Here is a 23,497-nt window from a genome sequence, read left to right as displayed (position 1 = left end):
TTAGCTTCAACTGAAATTGCTTTCTTTAGAGCAGAGAAGGTTCAGGAAATATTTAATCGAGGTGTTCAAAATTATCAGAAGCATTGGTAGAGTAAATAAGGAGAAGCTGTTTCCATCGGCAGATGGGTTGGTAACAAGAGAACACAGATTTAAGATCATTGAAAAGAGGACCAGAGGGAAGATGAGGTGGTTTTGTTTTAATGTAACGAGTTACAGTGCTTTGGGATGCACTGCCTAAAAAATACTTGAAAGGGCAAACATTGCAGGGCTGTGGGAAAGAGCAGGGAAGTGGAACTAATAGCACAGTTCGTTCAAAACCTTGGCACAGGCACTATGCGCTCAGGGGCTGCTTGCTGTGCTGTGATTCTACATGCCTTATGTGTATGAATTATTCAGATCATTGATTTGGACTTAAATTTGAATGTTATTTAAACTTGAGCAGTAACACTGAGAGTTTCAAAGACATTGGACAATTATTGTTCAAGTTATAGACTTGAGACTGATGCAAGTCACCACGAGGATTAATGAATGTTAGTAATTCCTGTTCACAAATAATTATATGATTTGGACAAAACTCAAGAGAATGGGAAAATTATGAGAATAATTTGAATCTGGAAACTCTTATGGATATGAGGGCGAAGGTCATAAAGATTGTCAGATTCTTACGGATTCGCTGCTTTAATGGCAGCTAGTACTTAGAGAACCATTCAATATTTGCAATTGATTACATTTTTGTTACATCTTTAAAATTAACTAGAAGATAATTTTACCTTACATCTGATACAATGTATACCATGAAAACCATGCAACTGGTGCTGGATTAGTACTGTATGTTACTTACTATTTCACTGATTAGATTGATGTAGCAGATCCAGATATTTATTAAATGAATACTCTTTCCCCAACCATCAGCAGAATGAGTTAAAAAGTAGTTTTGGTTATCTGTTACGAAAGGTACGCCACACAATGTCTGGAACATACAGAGATTGTGCCAGTCCTGTGGAGATGAGGCTGGATATGGAGAGGACCAGGAAAGTGGGAGGAGCTGTATCAGGATGGTTCCTCCTGCATTCCCCCCTCTCAAAGAATTTCCTGGAATAGGCTGGGAACAGCGTTGGCTACCACAGAGGCAGACAGCCAAATAGTCAAATTAAGGTCCCACTTAGGAGCCAATTTGCGATGGCATCAGCGTTTTGACAGCAGTTTCATGCCTCAATGCCAGGGCCATGGGCAGAAAAGGCCACAGCCATCTTCGTTAATAGTCTAGCAGAGGAGCTTCCCCTCCACCCTGATATCCAAACTAGCTTGGCCCTTTATTTTAGAAACTCTATGCAGGAAACTGAGGGCGTTACCATAATGAAGTGTGCTCATGCTCATTTGACTTCCTTGGCTGTGCCAACCTCTCGCTTTGGGAGTTCTGATTGGGCCTGCAGCCTCGAAGGCCTGGCTACCCTTAATTGGATGATATGCGTCAAGTTTGCCAAATAGGAAGCTGTGTCCAGGACGTTTGCGCTGACAGGGTGTGCTGCCAATATGGACAGCTTGCGACCCACCAGAAAATTGGTAATAAATGAATTGTTTCTGTGTGGTATTACATTTCCTGTGGAGAAATCCAAGTTTTGTATTCCCTTGCAACAATGCGTGGCTATGGAATGTCAGCGGCTAATGTCTTTCACCCACAGGTGACTGCCTCCTGGATGAGCCAATGAAGCCGATTACATTACCAGATAGCTTACCGGGAGAAAGCTACAACTTGAACAGACAGTGTGAACTGGCTTTTGGGGTTAACTCCAAGCCGTGTCCTTACATGCAGCCTTGCCTGAAACTCTGGTGCACTGGGAAAGCCCGTGGGCAACTGGTGTGCCAGACAAGGCACTTCCCATGGGCGGATGGAACGGACTGCGGCGACGGCAAATTCTGTCTGAAAGGTGTCTGTGTGACGACCCATGATGTGACAAAATACAAGGTAAGATCTCAGAATAATTTGTGTTATGAAAGTTCTTTATGTCTGTGTGACACTCGATCTCTTTTTTTCAGTTCACACTAGACATTTGTATTCTGACATTTCAGTGAGATATGTGTGGTAAACCACTGTATTGTATTGTACTGTTGTATTGTTACATGCCTGGGCTTGTCCCTGCTGGCTCCGAACCACTGTCGTACATAATATGTGTATTGTGGTAAACTGCCACTGTATTATATGTAATGTGGTAAACCACTGTCTGCTGGCTCCGCCTCCCCTCGGGCTTGGTATAAAGGTGGCTAGTCTCCGCCGCTGCCTCAGTTCGGGATCCGAGGCCAGGAGGCTTTCTGTTTAGTTTATTAAAGCGTCAGTTACGTTCACCACTCGTCGTGTGTTTATTGATGGCATATCAATTTAATAAACTAAACTTCTAAGATGAATTCATCGCTCAAGCCGGATCGCCTGGAGCTGGACCCACAGGCAGCTGACGCCACTTCAATATTCGAGCACTGGCTAAGCTGCTTCGAAGCGTACATCGGAACTTTCACCGAAGACTTCACCGACCTCCAAAAGAAGCAGATCCTCAACGCATGGTGAGCCCGCAAGTTTTCCTTCTCATCAGGGACGCTCCCTCGTATACGGAGGCGATAATGCTGCTGAAGGGACAATATGTGAAGTCTGTAAACGAGATGTATGCTAGGCACCTTCTTGCCACGAGACGACGATGCCCTGGGGAATCACTAGCAGAATTCCTGCGTGCCTTGAGGGTACTCAGCCGGAACTGTGATTGCCAGGTGGTATCGGCTACCCAACATGCGGAGCTGTTGATCAGGGACGTCTATGTCGCGGGCATGAAATCGAGCTACATCCGCCAGCGATTGCAAGAAGGGGGTACACTCAGCCTCCCAGAGACAGTGCAGCTCTCAAACTTGCTGGAGGTGGCCTTCCAGAACATGGAGGCCTACACCTCCGACCGCACGGCACCTACGTGTACCTCGTGGGTGCCGCCGTCATCCGACCCGAGTGCGCCGCAAGCCTGTGCCGCGCAGCAGCCCGCCAACGCCGGAAGCCCAAAGTGCTACTTTTGCGGCCAGGGGAATCATCCCAGACAACGCTGCCCTGCACGGAACGCGACTTGCAACGGGTGTGGGAGGAAGGGCCACTTTGCGAAAGCCTGCCAGGCCCGATCTCTCCCAAAAACATCTAGGCCCAGCAGCGTTGCCTGCTGCCTGTGGGGCCGCCCCCAGCTGCCGCGCCACCTGCCATGTGCGCGCAACCATTTTCGCCGCCATCCTCGATTTCGCCCGCCACATGCAACCCATGGGGGCCGCCATCTTTGACGCCACCTTGCACTCCACCCACTACACGCGACCTGTGGGGGCTGCCATCTTTGACGCCATCTACGACGCCACCCGCCACGAGCGACCCATGGGGGCTGCCATCTTGGGACCGCTCTGCAGCCTCCCGGGAGCCCTGCTCACCCGGTCGTACGCTGGCCGCCGCTACCTCCGACCGGCCTACCCATCACCTTCCGAAGCTCTCCTCCATCACGCTCGACCTCATCACCTCCCAAAATCTACGATGACCGTCCCGATCAACGGGCATGAGACGGCCTGCCTTTTCGACTCCAGGAGCACAGACAGCTTCATTCACCCAGATACGGTAAGGGGCAGCTCCCTCCCAATGTTACCCGCGATCCAGAAAATCTCCCTGGCTTCCGGATCACATTCAGTAGAAATCCGGGAGTTCTGTGTCACGACCCTTACTGTACAAGGCGTAGAGTACACTAACTTTAAACTCTACGTCCTTCCCCATCTCTGCGCTTCCCATTACTGGGGCTCGACTTCCAGTGCCACCTCCAAAGCCTTACTTTAAAGTTCGGTAGACCCCTGCGCCCCCTCACCGTCTGTAGCCTCGCGACCCTTAAGGTCGCCCCACCCTCGCTCTTCGCTAACCTCACCCTGGACTGTAAGCCCATCGCTACTAGGAGCTGACGATACAGTGCCCGGGACAGGACCTTTATCAGGTCGGAGGTCCAGTGACTCCTACGAGAGGGGATCATTGAGACTAGTACCAGCCCCTGGAGAGCCCAAGTGGTGGTCGCCAAGACTGGGGAGAAGCACCGGATGGTCATTGACTACAGTCAGACCATCAACCGGTACACGCAGCTCGATGAGTACCCCCTCCCCCACATATCTGACATGGTCAACCAGATGGCGCAGTATCGAGTCTTCTCCACAGTTGACTTGAAGTCCGCATACCACCAGCTCCCTATCCGTCCGGAGGACCGCCAATACACTGCATTCGAGGCAGATGGCTGCCTCTACCACTTCCTCAGGGTTCCCTTTGGCGTCACCAATGGGGCCTCAGTCTTCCAATGAGAAATGGACCGAATGGTTGACCAGTACGGGCTGCGGGCCACGTTCCCGTACTTAGATAATATCACCATCTGCGGCCATGACCAGCAGGACCATGACGAAAACTTCCGGCACTTCCTCCACACCGCTAAACTCCTGAACCTCACCTATAATTTGGAAAAATGCGTTTTCCGCACAACCCGCCTAGCCATCCTTGGCTACGTTGTGGAAAACGGAGTCCTAGGGCCCGACCCCGACCGCATGCGCCCCCTCCTGGAACTCCCCCTCCCCCACTGAAGAGATGCCTGGGGTTCCTCTCTTACTATGCCCAGTGGGTCCCCAATTATGCGGATAAGGCACGTCTACTTATTAAATCCACCATTTTTCCCCTGACAGCTGAGGCCCGCCTGGCCTTCAACTGCATCAAGGCAGATATTGCCAAAGCCGCGATGCATGCTGTGGACGAGTCCATCCCGTTCCAGGTGGAGAGTGATGCATCGGACTTTGCTCTGGCCGCTACCCTCAACCAGGCGGGCAGGCCCGTGGCTTTCTTCTCCCGTACCCTCCATGCCTCCGAAATTCGACACTCCTCTGTCGAAAAGGAAGCCCAAGCCATTATAGAAGCTGTGCGACATTGGAGGCATTACCTGGCCGACAGGTGATTCACTCTCCTCACTGACCAACTGTCAGTTGCCTTCATGTGCAACAATACACAGCGGGGCAAAATCAAGAACGACAAGATTCTGAGGTGGAGGATCGAGCTCTCCACCGACAACTACAAAGCTCAATGAGCCCCTAGATGCCCTATCCCACGGTACATGTGCCAGCGCACAAGTAGACCGATTCCGGCGCACAAGTAGTGTGTCACACGTCTTTTTCACTTTATCAAGGCTCGCAACCTGCCTTACTCCATCGAGGAGGTCAGGACCGTGACCAGGGACTGCCAGGTCTGCACGGAGTGCAAACCGCACTTCTATCGGCCAGACAGAGCGCACCTCTCGCCCCTTTGAGCGCCTCAGCATCGATTTCAAAGGGCCCCTCCCCTCCACTGACCGTAACGTGTACTTCCTCAACATTGTTGACAAATACTCAAGATTCCCCTTTGCCATCCCATGCCCTGACATGTCTTCTGCCACCATCATCAAGGCCCTGCACAATCTTGCTCGGGTTCCCCACCTACATCCATAGCGATCGAGGTTCCTCCTTCATGAGCGACAAGTTGCGTCAGTTCCTCCTCAGCAAGGACATAGCCTCCAGCAGGACGACCAGCTACAACCCCCGGGGCTTCGGACAGGTGGAGAGGGAGAAAGCTACGGTCTGGAAGGCCGTCCTCTTGGCCCTACGGTCTAGAGGTCTCCCTGTCTCCCGCTGGCAGGTAGTCCTGTCCGATGGGCTCCACTCCATCCGGTCGCTGCTGTGCGCTGCCACCAATGAGACCCCGCACAAACGTATGTTTGCCTTCCCCAGGAAGTCCACCTCCGGGGTCTCTCTCCCGTCCTGGCTGACAGTCCCAGGGCCTGTCCTCCTCCGGAAGCCAGCGAGGAGCCATAAATCAGATCATCACAGAATTTACAGTGCAGAAGGAGGCCACTCGGCCCATCGAGTCTGCACCAGCTCCCGGAAAGAGCACCCCACCCAAGGTCAACACCTCCACCCCATCCCCACAACCCAGCAACCCCACCCAACACTAAGGGCAATTTTGGACACTAAGGGCAATTTATCATGGCCAATCCACCTAACCTGCACATCTTTGGACTGTGGGAGGAAACCAGAGCACCCGGAGGAAACCCACGCACACACGGGGAGGACGTGCAGACTCCGCACAGACAGTGACCCAAGCCGGAATCGAACCTGGGACCCTGGAGCTGTGAAGCAATTGTGCTATCCACAATACTACCGTGCTGCCCCTCGTCGAGAAGGTCATGCTCCTCCATGCCAATCCACAATATGCCTATGTGGCACATCATGACGGGCGACAGGACACAGTCTCCCTCCGGGATTTGGCACCTACAGATTCCCCAGCGACCATCACCACCACCACCCCCGATCCTACACCGTCTCCCTCCGCCACTACCCAGTTACTTCATGGTCTGGCACTCGCAGGCCCATCAGCGGCCATCAATACCACCACCACCCACACACCGCCCTCCCCCCCCCTTCAACGACCCAACTACTGGTTGAAGAAGAGGACAACACGCTCCCGGACGCGCAGGTCTTGACACCGGTGCCCATACCACAGCCAGGACTGAGGTGATCACGGCGGAAGGTCAAGGCCCCCCGACAGACTTGATCTTTAAGTCCACTTCACTCCCGCTGGACTCTTTTTTAACTGGTGGTGAATGTGGTAAACCACTGTATTGTATTGTACCGTTGTATTGTTACATGCCTGGGCTTGTCCCCGCTGGGTCCGAACCACTGTAGTATATAATATGTGTATTGTGGTAAACTGCCACTGTATTATATGTAATGTGGTAAACCACTGCCTGCTGGTTCCACCTCCCCACGTGCTCGGTATAAAGGTGGCTGGTCTCCGCCGCTGCCTCAGTTCGGGATCCAAGGCCAGGAGGCTTTCTGTTTAGTTTATTAAAGCCTCAGTTACGTTCACCACTTGTCGTGTGTTCATTGATTTGCTATCAATATGCTCATTTTATACTTCATGGGGTCATTACCTCATAATTGCTGCTGTGGTTAGATTAGATATACAACACCTCTCCAGGGCATGTTTTAAGAGTGGCTGATATAAGGGCAATAAAATTATGTTAAATCACACATAACTTGGTCATTTTATAATTTTCCCATAACCTTGGTGTTAGGCCTAAGCTGATTTTATTCAATTACAATGTTTCACTCCACTGACCAAGAACATAGTGAGTAACATGTATGCAAAATTCAAGATTGAGCTCCTTAATGATCTACTGGGAAACATAATCAATAACCTTGCATCACTGAGCTCAGATTATGTTTGTTTCAATTTCAGTTTCAGCAGATATCTATTCTTGTTGCAGTTGCCCCTGGGTGCAACTTGTTATATAATTAAATATGCCTTGATTAAAATTACAATTTAATTTAGTTAGTTTCTATTTGTGTCCAATTACACTTGAAAATCAGGGACATGGAACATTTGGATTTCATAGTTAAAAATAATAAAAGAAAGACTTGTATTTATATAGAGACTTGCACAACAGCAGGAAGTGCAGTCACCTTAATGGAGAAAACACAGCAGTTACCCACGGCAAACTCCAACAACAGTAATGTGATTTTGACCAGATTATCTGTGTTTTGTGATGCGATTGAGGGGAACCTGCCCTGCTTTAAATGGTTCTGTGGGCTCTTTTACATCCAGCTGAGAGCACAGACTGAGCCTTGGTTTAATGCCCCATTCAAAAGACTGCGGGTTGGACTCGCTGCCGGCGGGATGCTCCATTTTGCCGGCAGCCCGGGGGTTTCCCGACGGTGTGGGGCTGCCCCACAATGGGAAACCATTTCCAGCTGGCATAAAGGAGCATCCGGCCGGTGGGGTGAAACAGAAATGTGGCGCGACGGGCAGAGAATCCAGTCCAGCGTCCCTAACAGTGCAGTACAGCGGTACTGTTAAACTGGAGTGCCATCCTTGATTTTTGTCCTCAAATCCTGGAGTGGGCCTTGAATCCACAACCTTCTGACTGGCAGGCATACTACCAGCTGGAGCAGAGCTGACTCATTTTCAGGAAGCTTTAATGTGCAGTCCCAATGCACATCTTTAATCTCATGAAACAGCTAACCTGCTAAAAGTTCACAAACAATAAAATAGGCACCAATGAAATGTAATAAATTGGAAATCTTGCATAGCACCTGATAGTTTAAGCAACTATCAGTCCTCCAGTCACACCACAGAGTAATTTCCCATTGAAGCCACCCCACGCCGCTGGGAAACCCGTGGACAGGAGTGCACTGCCAGTGGGAACAGAGAATCCCAAAGGTCGGATTGTGAGATTGTGCCAACACTGCTTCTTAAATGCAGAATGGACATGAAGCCCGCTAAATGACATACACAAAAAAGACTTCCAGCAAATAATAAGGAAATTATTATTTAATTGAGCTATTTATTTGGTTAGACAAGATAAGTCTATTTTTTTTTAAAGTTTGGTCAATGTTTAGTTGACAACACTTGGAAGAGAAGAATGAGAATTTTAAGACAGTGCCTACTGCTGGTAAACTTGAAAGTGTACACTACAGAACTGTTCTTGCTGGTGTGATTCTGAGACACTGGGGTTAATGTTCCCAATGAATTGATATTAAACAATAATTTGTCATGGAAGACATGCTTCCAAATTGCTCGTCAACGTGGAAGTATTGACTGTGACATGCTGCAGTTGGCTGAATGTAATGATCATTATTCCTCAGAATTGGTTCCCTATCAAAGTAAATCAGAATGGTCAGCCCTGAGAATCTCATTTCAGTAATATTAGATGTCTATTAATCTAGGGCGTAAATGTATGAAAGTAATCAGTAATTGACCACAGCATCACACGATTTTTGGCATTCGTGTTTGGCAATAGCAAGCCCAATCAACTCCAATTTAAAATGGATTAAAAAAAAACCCCTTCACTTACATCTGGGTTTCATTTAAAATTAATAGTTGTGTCAGTCTGTATTATTTTACAGTATTGGCGTCAGTTATAAGATTTGTGGGACTAGGATGAAGGTTGAGATGAATACTGTTGACTACTTTTTATTGCAGGTCGATGGGAGGTGGGGAAAGTGGGGTCCTTATGGATCATGTTCACGTACATGTGGAGGTGGTGCGCAGCTTGCCAAGAGAGAATGTAACAAACCAACTCCTGCCAATGGTGGAAGATATTGTGAGGGAATCCGTGTCAAGTACCGATCCTGCAATTTGGATCCATGCCCTGATAATGGTAAGACATTTATTGAAGACATATTGCGCTGTTATTTAATCAAACTTTTAATATCTTTTACATTTTTCATATAATGTGAGCAGACGAGGGCTATTCTGTTCTATACATTCTGTCGTACTAAGTTTATGGGAGTGTGGGCAGAAACATTTTGTTCACTGTGTTCTGCAGTTTAATTCTTCCCTTGGATCAAGGTCAATGTCCCTCTCTTTTCTGAATTGACAGTGGGCATTTTTCAGGTGATAGGATGATTTAATAGATTAGAAAAATACACTATTCTTTCTCTATTGTGGCTTGAGCCCATATATCGATATGGGTTATCATAGAATCCTAGAATTTACTGTGCAGAAGGAGGCTATTTGGCCCATCGAGTCTGCACCGGCCCTTACAAAGAGCACCCTATTCAAGCCCATGTATCTACCCTATCCCCATAACCCCCACTTAACCTTTTTGGACACTAAGGGCAATTTAGAATGGCCAATCCGGTTAAAACATACTCTTTGTTAGCTGCAAAGTCTAAAGTTAAATCAGTTTAGATAGTTTCAACGCCTAATTTTCAGTTGATATGAACTTGTATTGTTTTCCATCATTCAACATCACATGGGAATTTCACACAGAGAAGCCCTAAGGATATCCAGGTTCAGATAAAGTTATATCAATTAAATATATGGCACTCTTCTGAAGTTTAAGTTAAGATGCATTGCTGGCGCCAAGTGGAGAGCCTCCATGCGTAACTGATGAAGGAGATGTGCTTGATGCTGATGCAGGTTTTAATGAGAAGTAGTTAATATTTCAGTTGTGAAAAAATATGGAAAGGATAATCTTTTGGAATGTCGAAGAAGCCTGGCAGCATAGCCCCAATATCCCAATTAATATTAAGCAGTGAATAATGGTTGGGAATCTGATTGAAGACTGTAGCTTATTAAAGAGATTACAGTGATGCAATGAACTCCAAAAGTTTTTCCATTGCTGTCTGTAACTTCTTTTAGTTGCACCAACCTTTACTTTATCACGGTTAATAGATGTCTTTAAAGCTGATGGGTTTGTACAAGTTCTTGTGGCGTCACTAGAGAAGCTTATTGTTGGAAAGATTTTGATAAGCCAAGGCCAAGCCATTTGACGACAAAAGAAAAATATTACCTTTTAAAAAAGATTTAGAGTATTCAATTCATTTTTTCCATTTAAGGGGCAATTTAGCGTGGCCAATACACCTGGCCTGCACATCTTTGGATTGTGGGGGCGAAACCCACGCATACACGGGGAGAATGTACAAACTCCACACAACCCCAGAGCCGGGATCGAACCTGGGACATTGGCGCCGTGAAGCAGCAGTGCTAACCCACTGCGCCACCGTGCTGCCCTGAAAAATATTACCTTTGCACATAATAGCCATATGCCTGGAACGCCCTCTGGATAGAAACGCAAAATAATATTGAGTCATTGAAGTGTAGTTAGATTCTGTGACTGTAAAATGGAAAGACAATGAAATTAGAAGATAAATCTTTTTACTGTTAAGGGGAAATACTGTTGTTGGACTACATAATTCTCAAAAGTTTTGCGATAACCTCATTCATTATTATATTCAATACCAATAATAATCACAACAGTGTCTTGTATGTTTACATGTCTTCATAATGTCAAATTGTACAATTAATTGAAATAAATGCTCTTAGTGTGGAAGTAAAGCATATTAATAACACAAATAATCTCAGTTATAAATCTGAATATAGTTTGAATGGAAGGGTCCATGCGCAATAAGTTTCTCAGACCCAGCTTTCGGTCATACAATGATAGATCTGTGCTGTTAACAAAAATAGCAATAATGCATTTGTTAATATATTTCCCACCAAAGCTGCACCATCCCTATTTTATTTTTACCTTGATTGTTCATTTTTCTTTTAAAAAAACTTTAGAGTACCCAATTAATTTTTTCTAATTAAGGGGCAATTTAGCATGGCTAATCCACCTACCCTGCGCATCTTTTGGGTTGTGGGGGGCAAAACCCACGCAAACACGGTGAGAAGGTGCAAACTCCACACGGACAGTGACCCAGAATCGAACCTGGGACCTCGGTGCCGTGAGGCAGCAATGCTACCCACTGCGCCACCGTGCTGCCCTCTGATTGTTCATTTTTAATGGTTTTGTTTAAATGACATTAACATTCGCTTGGAGTAGGTACCTATTCTTATAGGGTAATGGGGTTGAATTCACATGCAGAAAATAATGCCCCTGGTATGGTACAGGCATTGGCATCATCCATGTATCATTTTGACAAAGGTCTGGTGGACACAACAGTTTTGATTATTGATCACATTAGATTATGGGTGTTGGTGTTTATGTGAGAGCACTTTAAACACAATACTAGTGTGGGCAGGTGGACCAATGGCAACATGGGAAGGCAGAATATTATGACTCGACAATTGTGTTCACCTCTATTTAACCCTTTCTGACTGTTTATTTATGGTTGTGTTTGGTCTGTATTTGAATCACAGGCAAAAGTTTCAGAGAGGAGCAATGTGAATCCTTCAATGGTTACAATGTCAATACAAACAGACTTGCACCATCTGTTGTGTGGGTCCCCAAATATTCAGGGGTATCACCCAAAGACAAATGCAAACTTGTCTGCAGAGCGAATGGTACTGGATACTTCTATGTTCTTGCACCCAAGGTAAGCATGTGAAATACTTCAATGCTACATATTCAAAGTGTCAACTCTCCGACTTTTGACCCTCTGTGTGCCATAGCATTTCTGCAACTACTGGTTTGCAAAACCCTCCCTTCCACCTTCGATGCCCAGGCCCCAACAATACCATCACACTCTCTCACCTTCACCATTCCCACTGGCACCACTCTCGCCTCAACTTCCTTACACAAAGGACGTGCAGGTTTGAAAAATATGGAGCTGGATTCTCCACTGGCGGGATTCTTCATTCCGCCGGCAGCACACCCATGCCCGGGTGAAGAACATTAGGGAAACAGATGAATCTGATAGTTTCATGGTCACTGGTCACTATTACTGATATTAACATTCTACCCCCAACAGTAGAATTACTGGGCTAGTAATCCAGAGGCCCAGCATTAGGCTCCTGAGCCAAGGCAGCTGGGGCAGATAGTCTTAATCATGAAAATACTGTATTGTCATAGAAACCCACCTAATTCACCAATGACCTGCAGTGGAGGAAATCTGTTGTTTTTACCAGATCTGGGGCAGGATTCTCCCCTAGCCAGCGGGGCGGCGGTTTCCGGCGTAATGGAGTGGCGGGAACCACTCCGGCGTCGGGCCGCCCCAAGGAGGCGGACGTCTCCGCACGTTTAGGGGCCAAGCCCTCACCTAGAGGGGCTAGGCCCGCACCGGAGTGGTTTCTGCCCCACCGGCTGGCGGGAAAGGCCTTTGGCGTCATGCCAGCTGGGGCCAAAAGGTCTTCGCCGGGCGCCGCATGCGTGGGAGCGTCAGCGGCTGCTGACATCATCCCCGCGCATGCGCAGGGGAGGGGGTCTCTTCCTCCTCTGCCATAGTGAAGACCATGGCGAAGGCGAAAGAAAAAGAGTGCCCCCACGGCACAGGCCCGCCCGCGGATCGGTGGGCCCTGATCGTGGGCCAGGCCACCACCAGATCACCCCGCGACCCCCCCAGGACCCCGGAGCCTGCCCGCGCCGCCTTGTCTCGCCATTCAAAAGGTGGTTTAATCCACGCTGGCGGGACAGGCATTCCAGCAGCGGGATTTCGGCCCATCGCGGGCCGGAGAATCGGAGGGGGTGGGCCCGCTGACCGGCGCAGCACGATTCCCGCCCCCGCCGACCAGCGCGGCGCGATTCCCGCCCCCGCTGAATCTCTGGTGGCGGAGACTTCGGGACACGGCGGGGGCGGGATTCACGCCAGCCCCCGGCGATTCTCCGACCCGGCGTGGGCTCGGAAAATCCCACCCAATATCTATGGAAATGCAGACACAATAATATGGTTCACTCTTATTTACTCTGTGAAATAGCGAGCAAGTCAATCAGTTCATGGGCAATTAGCGATGGGCAATAAATGCTGGCTGTGCCAGTTCTGCCCAGATCCAATGGAAGAATAAAAACAAAGTTCAAGGGCAATAAAGCAAATATTCCAAGAACAAATATAAAGAAAATTATTTTACTTAATTCAATTTCAATTCCCCAGTTGCGTGGTGGGATTTGTACTCATCTCTCCAGATCATTAGTCCAGGCCTCTGAAGTACTAGTCCAGTAAGATACAAACTCTGCTTCCATTGTGCCGATGTATTGGCACCAACGGCGATAGAAAAATCCCTGTATAAGTGTCTCTTTAACATAGATTTCATGTCACTCATCCATCATCAAGCCCACCTGGACAATCATAGGCAATTGCTAAAGGGGAAATTATTTCAAACACAGATCAAAAGAAGAAGCAGTGCATGACTATATGGCAACACCAAACTTAGAAAAACTGAAGCCAAATCTGAGATACAAAGGGACTAGTCACTGACTGTTCATAATTCAGCATGTTTTTCCTCAACACCCAGGTGGTAGATGGAACTCCATGCATGCCAGACACTTCAGCAGTTTGTGTGCAAGGAAAGTGTATAAAAGCCGGGTGCGATGGAAGGCTTGGTTCCAACAAGAAGTTTGACAAATGCGGAGTATGTGGTGGTGATCACAAAAGCTGCAAGAAGGTTTCTGGCCTATTCACCAAACCCATGTATGTTTTTCTTTTTTCTCTGCATTTCAATTTAACTATCTTATTTTTCCACAAAAATGCCATTAACTTATATTAGAGTTTCACATTTTCATAGGATATCAGATTTCAAAATATCAATAGTAATTTCCATCATTAGGTACAGAATCCCAATACAGGAAGAATAATGTAGTCTTTGCAAATTGATTTTCATAGTGACAGGATGTCTATTGACCCTTTGGCAAATCCCCAGAAAGTTGTGTGTTTGGAGATAAAGTAGAACAATGCGAAGTATGTTCCTGCTGTGATTTTAGTTCTACTCTCTGCAATTGTGTGCAGAGATTCAAACACTTCCTCAAAATACATGTTGCCATGATATAAAATGTTACAGCCCCAATGTGTAGCTACATTATTCTCGGGGAAGCACAGAGTGGAACCAAGTGCCCAACATGAGAAGAGGGGGGAAATTATTCCTGAGTTGCTTTTGCACATTTTACCTGTCTTGTCAAAGTAAGATGTATGAGACCTGTGCCCAGCTATCTATTTGTTCTGGCCACAAGTGGTAAGTGTCCCATGAGTTAAGGTAATTGGAAAGGAAATGAAGTTGCAGAATTTAGCATTTTCAAAAAACATGACATAATTTCTGAAAAGCTCCATTTATTGTGGTGTGGGAAGGAGTAACCTTTTTAAGGGTATTTGCCGAGAGACAACGAATGAAAATTCTTGTTGGTTCAATGATTTCCAATTGATTGTAGCCTGCCGGGGGATGGAGCTGGGAACCTCAAGGTCATACACTCGGGAGGGGGTAGGATCACCAACAGAAACTCCTGCATTTCCACATTTAACTGCAAATGGGTGACTCTAAAAGTTGACAGTTTCAGAGGAGTGATGGAAGTGAACTCTAACATTTTGCCATCATTGCTATCACAAAATTAGGTCAATAAATGCAGCAAACTTTGAATGAAATGAGGCCTGCACTTATTTTATTTCCATCACCAGATAAAAATTTCCTTTACCTGTAGTTGAGAGTTTGTAACGTTTTTAATGTTGAACAGGATGGGCAAAGCAGTCTGTTGGTGATGGCTCGACTGAGTCACCCTTGCAGAAATGATACAGCTTCTTGGACCTCTCGCTACTTTCCACCAACTGAATGTTTCCCACTCGCCGCAATATGGTTAACAAATTCAATTGTCACGTTCTTTGAAAATGTCAATGCGAATTCAGTAATTTATATTTGTATAAGAACTTCGCAGTAAAATGTCCAGAGGTCCTTCACACAGATGGAAATGGACACCTTTTTAGGAGTGGAGAAGAGCTCAGCAGGCATCTGTAAGAGGGAAGGGAGGTAGCAATGCAAGATATTTAGAGAATGCGCATGTGTAGGTCACCAAAGTTAGAAGGGAGAGTAGGTGAATTAGGGGAAAGATGATCATTAAACATTTTAACATTCTTAATATAGAATAAATGTTATTTTCTTTTTACAGACATGGGTATAATTACATTGTGACAATACCAGTCGGAGCCTCCAGCATTGACGTCAAGCAAAGAGGATACAGAGGCATGACCAATGATGACAACTATTTGGCAGTTAAAAATGAGCACGGCAAATATATACTGAACGGCCACTACATTGTTTCTGCAGTGGAGCGGGACATTATCATAAAGGGAAGTTTGTTGAGGTATAGTGGAACAGCAACATCTGTTGAAAGCCTTCAAGCGTTTCGACCTATCCAAGAACCACTGGTCATTGAAGTTCTATCAGTTGGAAAAATGACCCCTCCTCGTGTTCGCTATTCCTTTTATCTACCGAAGGACAACAAAGAAGACAAATCTTCACATAACCCCAATAAAAAAGACACAAAAGGAACCTTGCTGAACAATGACAGTTTGAGCAAATTAAATAAAATTGATACAAGGCAACCAGATTATAAAAGAACAAGTTATAAGTGGGTGGTGAGAACATGGTCTCAGTGTTCTGTTTCTTGTGGAAATGGATTGCAACATAGATCTGTTGAGTGTGAAGACAATCACGGTAAAATAGCATTTGATTGTGATACCACCCAGAAACCAGAAGTCATACGGCAGTGTGGAGATCCTTGCCCAGTGTGGGAGATTGGCGGATGGTCACCATGCTCAAAGAGTTGTGGCAAAGGCTTCAAGAGACGCATCATCAAATGTAAAGCTGATACTGGGCATGCTTTGCCCAGAGAACACTGTAGTATAAGGAAGAAGCCACAAGAACTAGATTTTTGTACAATGAGACCCTGCTGAGAGTCATCAGTAGGCATTATTTCAGATAGAGTAGCCTTTAGAAATGGCTGTTGATCATTGGTTTCCAGCAACCTTTAGTGACAGTTATACCTGTTACACCTGAAACCAAATGGAATATTGAGAAAAAGAACGACTCCACATTGGGAATAAAATGGAGACCTGTGACACATAATTGTGAGTGAAATTAACTGAAATTTACATGTTGAAGTCTACCTCTGAAATTTGTAAGTTGGTATTAAACTGTTCTGGTGACTTCATTGACCATGTACTAATGTTAGAAGTGATGACTGCCTATTGAGCACTTACACAATGCAGATTGTCACCGAGTTGGAAGCAGTCAAATATTTTAATGGCTTGATGGTGTTTTATTTGCCATTGACCACAAAATAATACAGGGACCAGTGTAGGTACAGCTGCAATATTATGCAGGGATATATGGCCTAATATGATATATTGATGGTTCAATGAAAAACAGGTATGACCATCCTTAACTTCAGAGATGTGGAAGTTAGTTTATTTGTAAACGGGCAATCTTATGTGCTACTTTATGAAATATATTAGATAGATAACCTGTTCTTTGTGAAATGTATTAGAATATTTTACCCAGTAATACTATAGTAAGACATGTGGAGTGACGTTTCGTCAAGTTTAACTGGTGTCACCAGTTCCAAAGTGTTATGTTCCAACAAAACTGTATTTATGAAAGAAAATGTAGAACATTAGGTTTGTGGTACAGTTCTGTATAAATATAAACACATTTGGATGTTATCCGAAACTCATGCGTTACAGTGTTGGTAGCTGAGCCTGTTTGTAAAATGATCTTTTCCAAGTATCTCTTAGTAAACTACCATTTTTTAATATGTAATAATTTATTCTGAGAGGGACAATATTCCATGGTGCATAAGTCATATTTTCTGTATGCTGGTAACATTATTTATTGCGTATACTGGGTTCCAAGAGCATCAATGCAAAATCAAACTGACAACTTAATTATTCTTTTATTTTTGTGGTAAGATTGTAACTATGGTGCTATTTGTTTGTCCACATTTGCACATTTTATAACCTTGCCTGTAAACATTTGTGATAATTTTGGAAAATTTTCAATTTCTTTCTACAAAAAAAGTGTGGAACTGTTCCATCCTTCCTGTTACTATCGGAAGAAAACCTGAATCCTTAACTATCCTGAACGATACGCTAAAATGCAAGGCCACCTCATAAAAATGGTTTGTTCCATTTCCCCCTTCATATTGTGGGAGTGCTTCTTTTTAAAACAAAACATCATATATGCCAAACTCTGTAACCCTTTCACTTGTGTTCTGGTTGGGAGGGACTTCAGTTACTGTTCTTCCATCTAAAAGATGGTTCATATGTTAGTGGGATTTATTTTACTCTTTTGCATTTTTAAATTGCAGAAGGCATAAATACCGTTTATTGGCTGTTATGTATACTATGTATACATTTGTTTAATTGTGCACAAATAAAATTGTAAATATCTATGAATTAGTAGTCTTATTGTTTATTGAGGGGAAGTACATACCTATGGTAGCAGTTCAGTTGATATTGCACAGGAGTAATTATCGCTTGCGATATTCACTAGTAGCTATAAATATTTGACTGGCGCGATGGATTGTGGATATCTTCACATACCAATGGCAAATGCAGTGGTTGGAAATGTCTCTTATGAAAATGAATATCAGAAGAAAAAAGCGCCTTTAAAATAAATAAAAACTGTTGAAAATCACACTATTTATTGGAAAGACTAATTGGTGATTCCACAAGCTGACTGAGGAATCATATGACAGTTATAAACAAGTTAACATCACTTTCACCCCGAGATTGCTGTCATGAAATCGCTCCTGCATGTTGATGACTTCCAAACTTTTGGTAACATTTTCTATATGTTTCTTACGAAGTCTGGAAATTTGGATCTCTCTTCTATAAACAGCAAATAATGTGAGCTCAATTTTTAACTTTAGATCTGAAGCTGACAGATGCTTATTAACTAAAGATGTTAAGGGATATATGCAGAGGTGGGTTTATGGAGTAATGATCGCAAATCAGCCGTGACCTCTTTGAATGGCAGAATGGGGACGAGAGGTCGAATTGCCTCCGCCTGTTCCTATGTACCTAAAAGTTAGAATTGGTTATGGAGCACATTACAAAATGAAAGATTATGAAAAAAGAAATACTTACATTTATACAGCAGTTCCCACAATCACCAGATGTCTCAAGGTGCTTTACAGCCAATGAAGTACTTTTGTAGTCACTGTTGTGATATAGAACACGTGGCAGCCAATTTGCGCACAGCAAACTCTCACTAGCAATGTGATAAATGACCTGATAATCAGGATTTACTGAATTGATAGAGGGATGAATATTGGTCAGGATACTGGGGCTGCAAGGTGGCACAGTGGTTAGCACTACTGCCTCACAGCTCCAGAGTCCTAGGTTCAATTCCAGCCTCGGGTGACTGTGTGGAGTTTGAACGTTCTCCCTGTGTCTGCGTGGGTTTCCTTCGGGTGCTCCTGTTTCCTCCCACAGTCCATAGATGTGCAAGTTAGGTAGATTGGCCATGCTAAATTGCCCCTTAGTGTCCAAAAGGTTAGATGGGGTTACTGGCTTATGGGGATAGGGTGGAGGTGTGGGTTTAAGTAGGGTGCCCTTTCCAAGGGCCAGTGCAGACTCGATGGGCTAAATGGCCTCCTTCTGCACTGCAAATTTTATGATTCTATGAATTCTCTGCTCCTCTTCAAAATAGTGCCATGGGATATTTTACATCTCCACATGTTGGCAGCTGAGACCCTGGTTTAACATCTTATCAGAAAAAGAGCAACTCTGTCAGTGCAGCACTCCCTCGGTCTTGCACTGGAGTGTTAGCCTGGACTTTCATGCTCAGACTCTGGAGTGGAGCTTGAACCCAGAACCCAGAACCTTGTGATTCAGAAGCAAGAGTACCACCTGAAAAATAAGAATTCTGTGATCTATGATATCTCCAAAAGGTTTAAACATGGAAAGATATGATGCAGGGGTAGTATTAGAAATTATGAAAACCCATGTAAAAAAAGACTTCATGTCCACATTGCTGATCATTACCAATGTTCTCTTACAACATCTTATGATAATTTTGTGTTATCATTTCCAAAGGAAATATGCAGCAAGCCAAAGATACAACTAACTATAAAGTGCTGTAGCTCTGGGCTTGAGAGTGAGGCAGTGAAGAGGGGTACAAATCAAACAGAAGCTATTTTGAGGAGACATGTCTCCCCCATCAATCTCTTGCCTTGCCCAATGGATGACCTTGTGTCACAAGTCAGGCAAACTTTAAAAAGGAATACAAGGCAGGACTGAAGTTTATTTTAGTAAAAGAACAAACTTTCTTGAAGTAGGACCCAAACACAATGGCTTGACCTTTGACATGGTAGCTCCTGCTATCCCAGATAAAATGGTAGAGTAAGTTCTTCCCTTGTTGACAAGTTTGTGGTTGAGAAGGTCGTAGGAACATAGGAAATAGCAGCAGGAGTTGGCCTTTGACTCCTTGGGCCTACTCACCCATTCAATAAGATTATGGATGATATTCTACCTCAATGACATTTTCCCGCATTATCCCATATTTCTTGATGTCATTACTATCCAGAAACCTATCCACCTCGGTCTTAAATATAACCACTGACTGAGCTTCCACAGCCCTCTGGTGTAGAGAATTGCAAAGATTTACCAACTGAGTAAAGCCTCCTCATCTCAGTCCTGAATGACCTGCCTCTGATTCTAAGTCTGATTCTAGATGCCCCAGCTAGGGGGAAACATCCTCCTGCATCTACCTTGTTGAGCACTGCAAGAAATTCATATGCTTCTATTCTTTTCTTTCTCTTAAGCACTAGAGAATTACAGGCCCAGTCCCCTCAATCTCTCCTCACAAGACAATCCCACCATCCCAGGTATGGGTCTTAACACCCACTAACAAGAGACTATCACAGTTTGTAGCCAGAATGTTGATTAGCTATGCAGGGCAGTTTTAAATCCAGATGACTGGATTGGCTGGAAGGGGACAGAACACTGATCTGGTGAGGCCTTGAAAAGACTGTAACCATTTAAAGGGCAACATTACTTCTCAGTAGGATAGCAGAAGCAGCAACAGCCTCATGAAAGGGATCCCAGATTTCTTGATGAGTCAATGGAGATGTTATTGGCAGAAGTGACGGCGAGTAGGGTCCATCTGATGGGCACCGAGGGCAGGAGGCCCCTTGGAAGATTAGTAAAAGATGCGTGGAGGGAAGTGGCAGAGGCAGACAATGCACTTGCGGCACCCCAAAAGCTGGGTAGAATGTTGAAAGATGTTCACTGACCTCTATGGATGGTCAAAGCTCTGCTGCTGATAGGTATTGTCTACGACTCAATGCCACCAGGATGCTCAGGTGGCACTTCCAGCCTGGCAGGGGCATGGCCAGGGTGCCAGTCTGGCAGCATTAAGGTGCCCGGGTGGCATTTTTCCCATTCTGGGGACCGGGCCCAGGGGTTCATAGTCCATATGAGGTGGGGTGCAGGGGGCTGGAGGATCCTCCAGCAGGTGGGTTGATGGAGTCTGGGGTTGCATCGAGTGGCCTAGAGATTGGGGCGCCATTTTTAAATGGTGAGTGGAGCTCCTCAGTGCAGGAAATGAAACTCAGTGCAGCCTTGGCGAGGCCAGAAAAAATAGCGGGGCAGTTCCCGGAGCTAAAAGCGCCCAAATGATCCTGTTAAACCTACCCAAAATGGGACTTTTTTTTTGTTAAATTGCGCCCACGATGTCATGTCAAGAGATTTACAACAATATTTTAAAATGTGAACCAGTCAAGGAGAGATTGCCCCCTAGACTACGGTGCTGGGGGGGGGGGGGGGCTGATAGCATGGGGGTTACCCTGATATTGGCATTGGGGAGAGTGCCCAATGTTGGCATTGGGGGGGTGCCCTGATGTTGGTCTTGTGGGGGTGCCCTGATGTTGGCATTGGGGTTGCCCTGATGTTGGCATTGGGGGGGTGCCCCAACATTGATGTTGTTGGGGGGGGGGGGTTCCCCATTGCTTGTGCTGTGGTGGTGGGTGGGGTGAGCCCCCGATGCTGTGAAGGGGTTCCGCTGTGTCTGTGTGGTGAGAATTCTGGGCGACCATTTACTTTTTCTGCTGATCAGGGCGCCCTTTACAGATGATGCCCGGATCTGTGTTGAGCCAGCCTTGCCGGCTCTATCAGCCCCCACCCCGTCAGACTGATGCCGCACCCCCCCACAAGACAAACATTGGGGCATCGCCCAATGCCAACATCGGGCACTTGCCCCCATGCCAACATCGGGGCACCCCTGCCCACTCAATTGTTTTCTCTGAGTTCCTGCTAATCTGGATTAAAATCTCAGCTGTGCAGTTGGCGAACTGGACGCCCGTTTTCAGTCAGAGCTCAATACTCTGAAAAAATGTAGGAGAATGTTGCTCATTATGTCTAACACAAGGTACTTCTGTTAGTTTTCAAACACAGTTCCTTTGAAGAGAGAAGGCACTTTTGCCTCCCATTTCATAGTATATATCCTCTTAGAGGGAAGGTCTCCATACAATTACATATCGATAACATTACCTACTATCCCTTCAAAGGAACAAACAAGGGCAACAGACGGAAGACCACCATCTTACTGAGTATACAGGAAGAGATGTTAAATAGACTAAGCTGTATAAACTGGAGATAAGCTGGCAAGAGACAGAAAGGGCTAGGCAAGCTCATTTTAAGTAATTTCAGGTATGCTGCTATTTATTCACTGAGAAAGTGTCACTGTGTGTAAACTAAAGAAGCACTCTGTCTTTCATGTCATGGGAAGGGTCTTGGAGGACAAGGCCAGCAGGTGTTATCCACTCTATCCTAGCCTCTTACTTGCCCTAGCACCTGCACAGGAGGGACTCAAAAGTTCTGAATTAGTTAAAGGTATTTGGAAGGTTATAACTGGTTGAGTCACTGAACTCTAGTCAGAATTAAGACTCCAAGTGCAATTAGAGAGGTTGTGCCATTTTCATAGGGATGGGATGAAACAAATGAAACATCAGCTGAAGAGCCTAGAGGCCCATGTTTCTGGAAGCTGAGCTTCAGTAGAGAAACTGTTCCCATGTGATGGCAGTGATGACAGTTTTCATGCATATGGTTGAGATGGTGGCTAAGTGAAAGGGCTCCACCATCAATATCTGCAACACATTGCAGGAAGTTTCCCATGATCTGCAGAATATTGTGGAGACCAAAGCAGGGGGAGGAGGAGGGGTGAGGGAAGGAACCCCTCGTCAAGGTAGCCTGCAACTGCTGCTGCACCCAGTCGGGCAAGGAGGACTGCTAAGCATCCCTGAAATTCTACCTACCTTCATGCAGCTAAACCGGCCTCTGCTACCGCTTGGGGGCCTGGAACTGACTGGAAAATCCCAGGCAGCCTCCTTTAACAGGCTTCAGGGGCTGTTTGGCACAGGGCTAAATCGCTGGCTTTGGAAGCAGACCAAGGCAGGCCAGCAGCATGGTTCGATTCCCGTAACAGCCTCCCCGAACAGGCTGTGGCGACGAGGCGCTTTTCAGAGTAACTTCATTTGAAGCCTACTTGTGACAATAAGCAATTTTCATTTCATTTCATTTCAATAGGCCTTGGATTTGTTTAAGCAGCTACGTGCCAATTGTCAGCGGGTATCGCTGCTACCCACATCCTACCTCCAGGAAATGGTCTTGAGCTGGGACTGAGCCAGCAAAACTGGCAAGCGGGCTGAGGGTGCTATTTTTAGCTGTGGTAGCTGAAAATTCAGCCCATGCTGTCAGGTTCCACATGTACATTGATAATACCCAGCTCTGCCTCTCCATAGCTAGCAACAATTTGAATTCATAAAGCAGCTTTAACATAGGAAAATCGACCAGGACCCTTCACAGGAGCATTTAGTCTTGGAGGAACCATAACTTTCTTCAGCTATACAAGACAGAAGCCATTACCATTAGTCCCTGCCAGAACCACCATACACTTGTCACCAATTCCATCCCCCTCTCCAGCCAATGTTTCAGGCTGAACCAGAATATTTGATACCAAACTTTGAACCTAGCACGCACTTTTTCTATTTCCACTTCATTAACATCATCCACCTTAGACTCTCGCACAGCCCGTCTGCAACTGAAACCCATTTTCATATTGAGTCAAGTTTAACTATCGCAATGCTCCCCTGGCCAGACTTCTATCCTGCATCCTGTAAACATCAACTCATCTAAAATGCTGCTGTCCATATGTTGGTCACCTTTCACTCCAGTCCTTACTGATCAACATTGGCTACTAGTCTATAGAATCCTTGGAATCGCTATAGTGCAG

At 45.6% G+C, this 23,497-nt stretch overlaps 1 protein-coding gene across 1 annotated transcript in view; it reads left to right on the top strand.

The window, feature by feature from the left end:
* The window catches only part of LOC140398219 (A disintegrin and metalloproteinase with thrombospondin motifs 15-like), a 59,895-nt gene extending 42,237 nt beyond the window's left edge, over window positions 1-17,658 (top strand). The window contains exons 5-9 of the mRNA XM_072486616.1: window positions 1,683-1,966; window positions 9,041-9,218; window positions 11,708-11,883; window positions 13,736-13,911; window positions 15,372-17,658. Of these exons, the coding sequence (XP_072342717.1) occupies window positions 1,683-1,966; window positions 9,041-9,218; window positions 11,708-11,883; window positions 13,736-13,911; window positions 15,372-16,158 (1,601 nt within the window). The 3' untranslated portion in view covers window positions 16,159-17,658. The remainder of the gene's footprint in view (window positions 1-1,682; window positions 1,967-9,040; window positions 9,219-11,707; window positions 11,884-13,735; window positions 13,912-15,371) is intronic.
* Window positions 17,659-23,497: the final 5,839 nt, after the last annotated feature.

Source organism: Scyliorhinus torazame, chromosome 21, assembly GCF_047496885.1.
Source record: "Scyliorhinus torazame isolate Kashiwa2021f chromosome 21, sScyTor2.1, whole genome shotgun sequence".
Lineage (NCBI taxonomy): Eukaryota > Metazoa > Chordata > Chondrichthyes > Carcharhiniformes > Scyliorhinidae > Scyliorhinus > Scyliorhinus torazame.
Note: the sequence above shows the minus strand (reverse complement) of the source record. Positions and strands in the feature narration are given on the sequence as shown.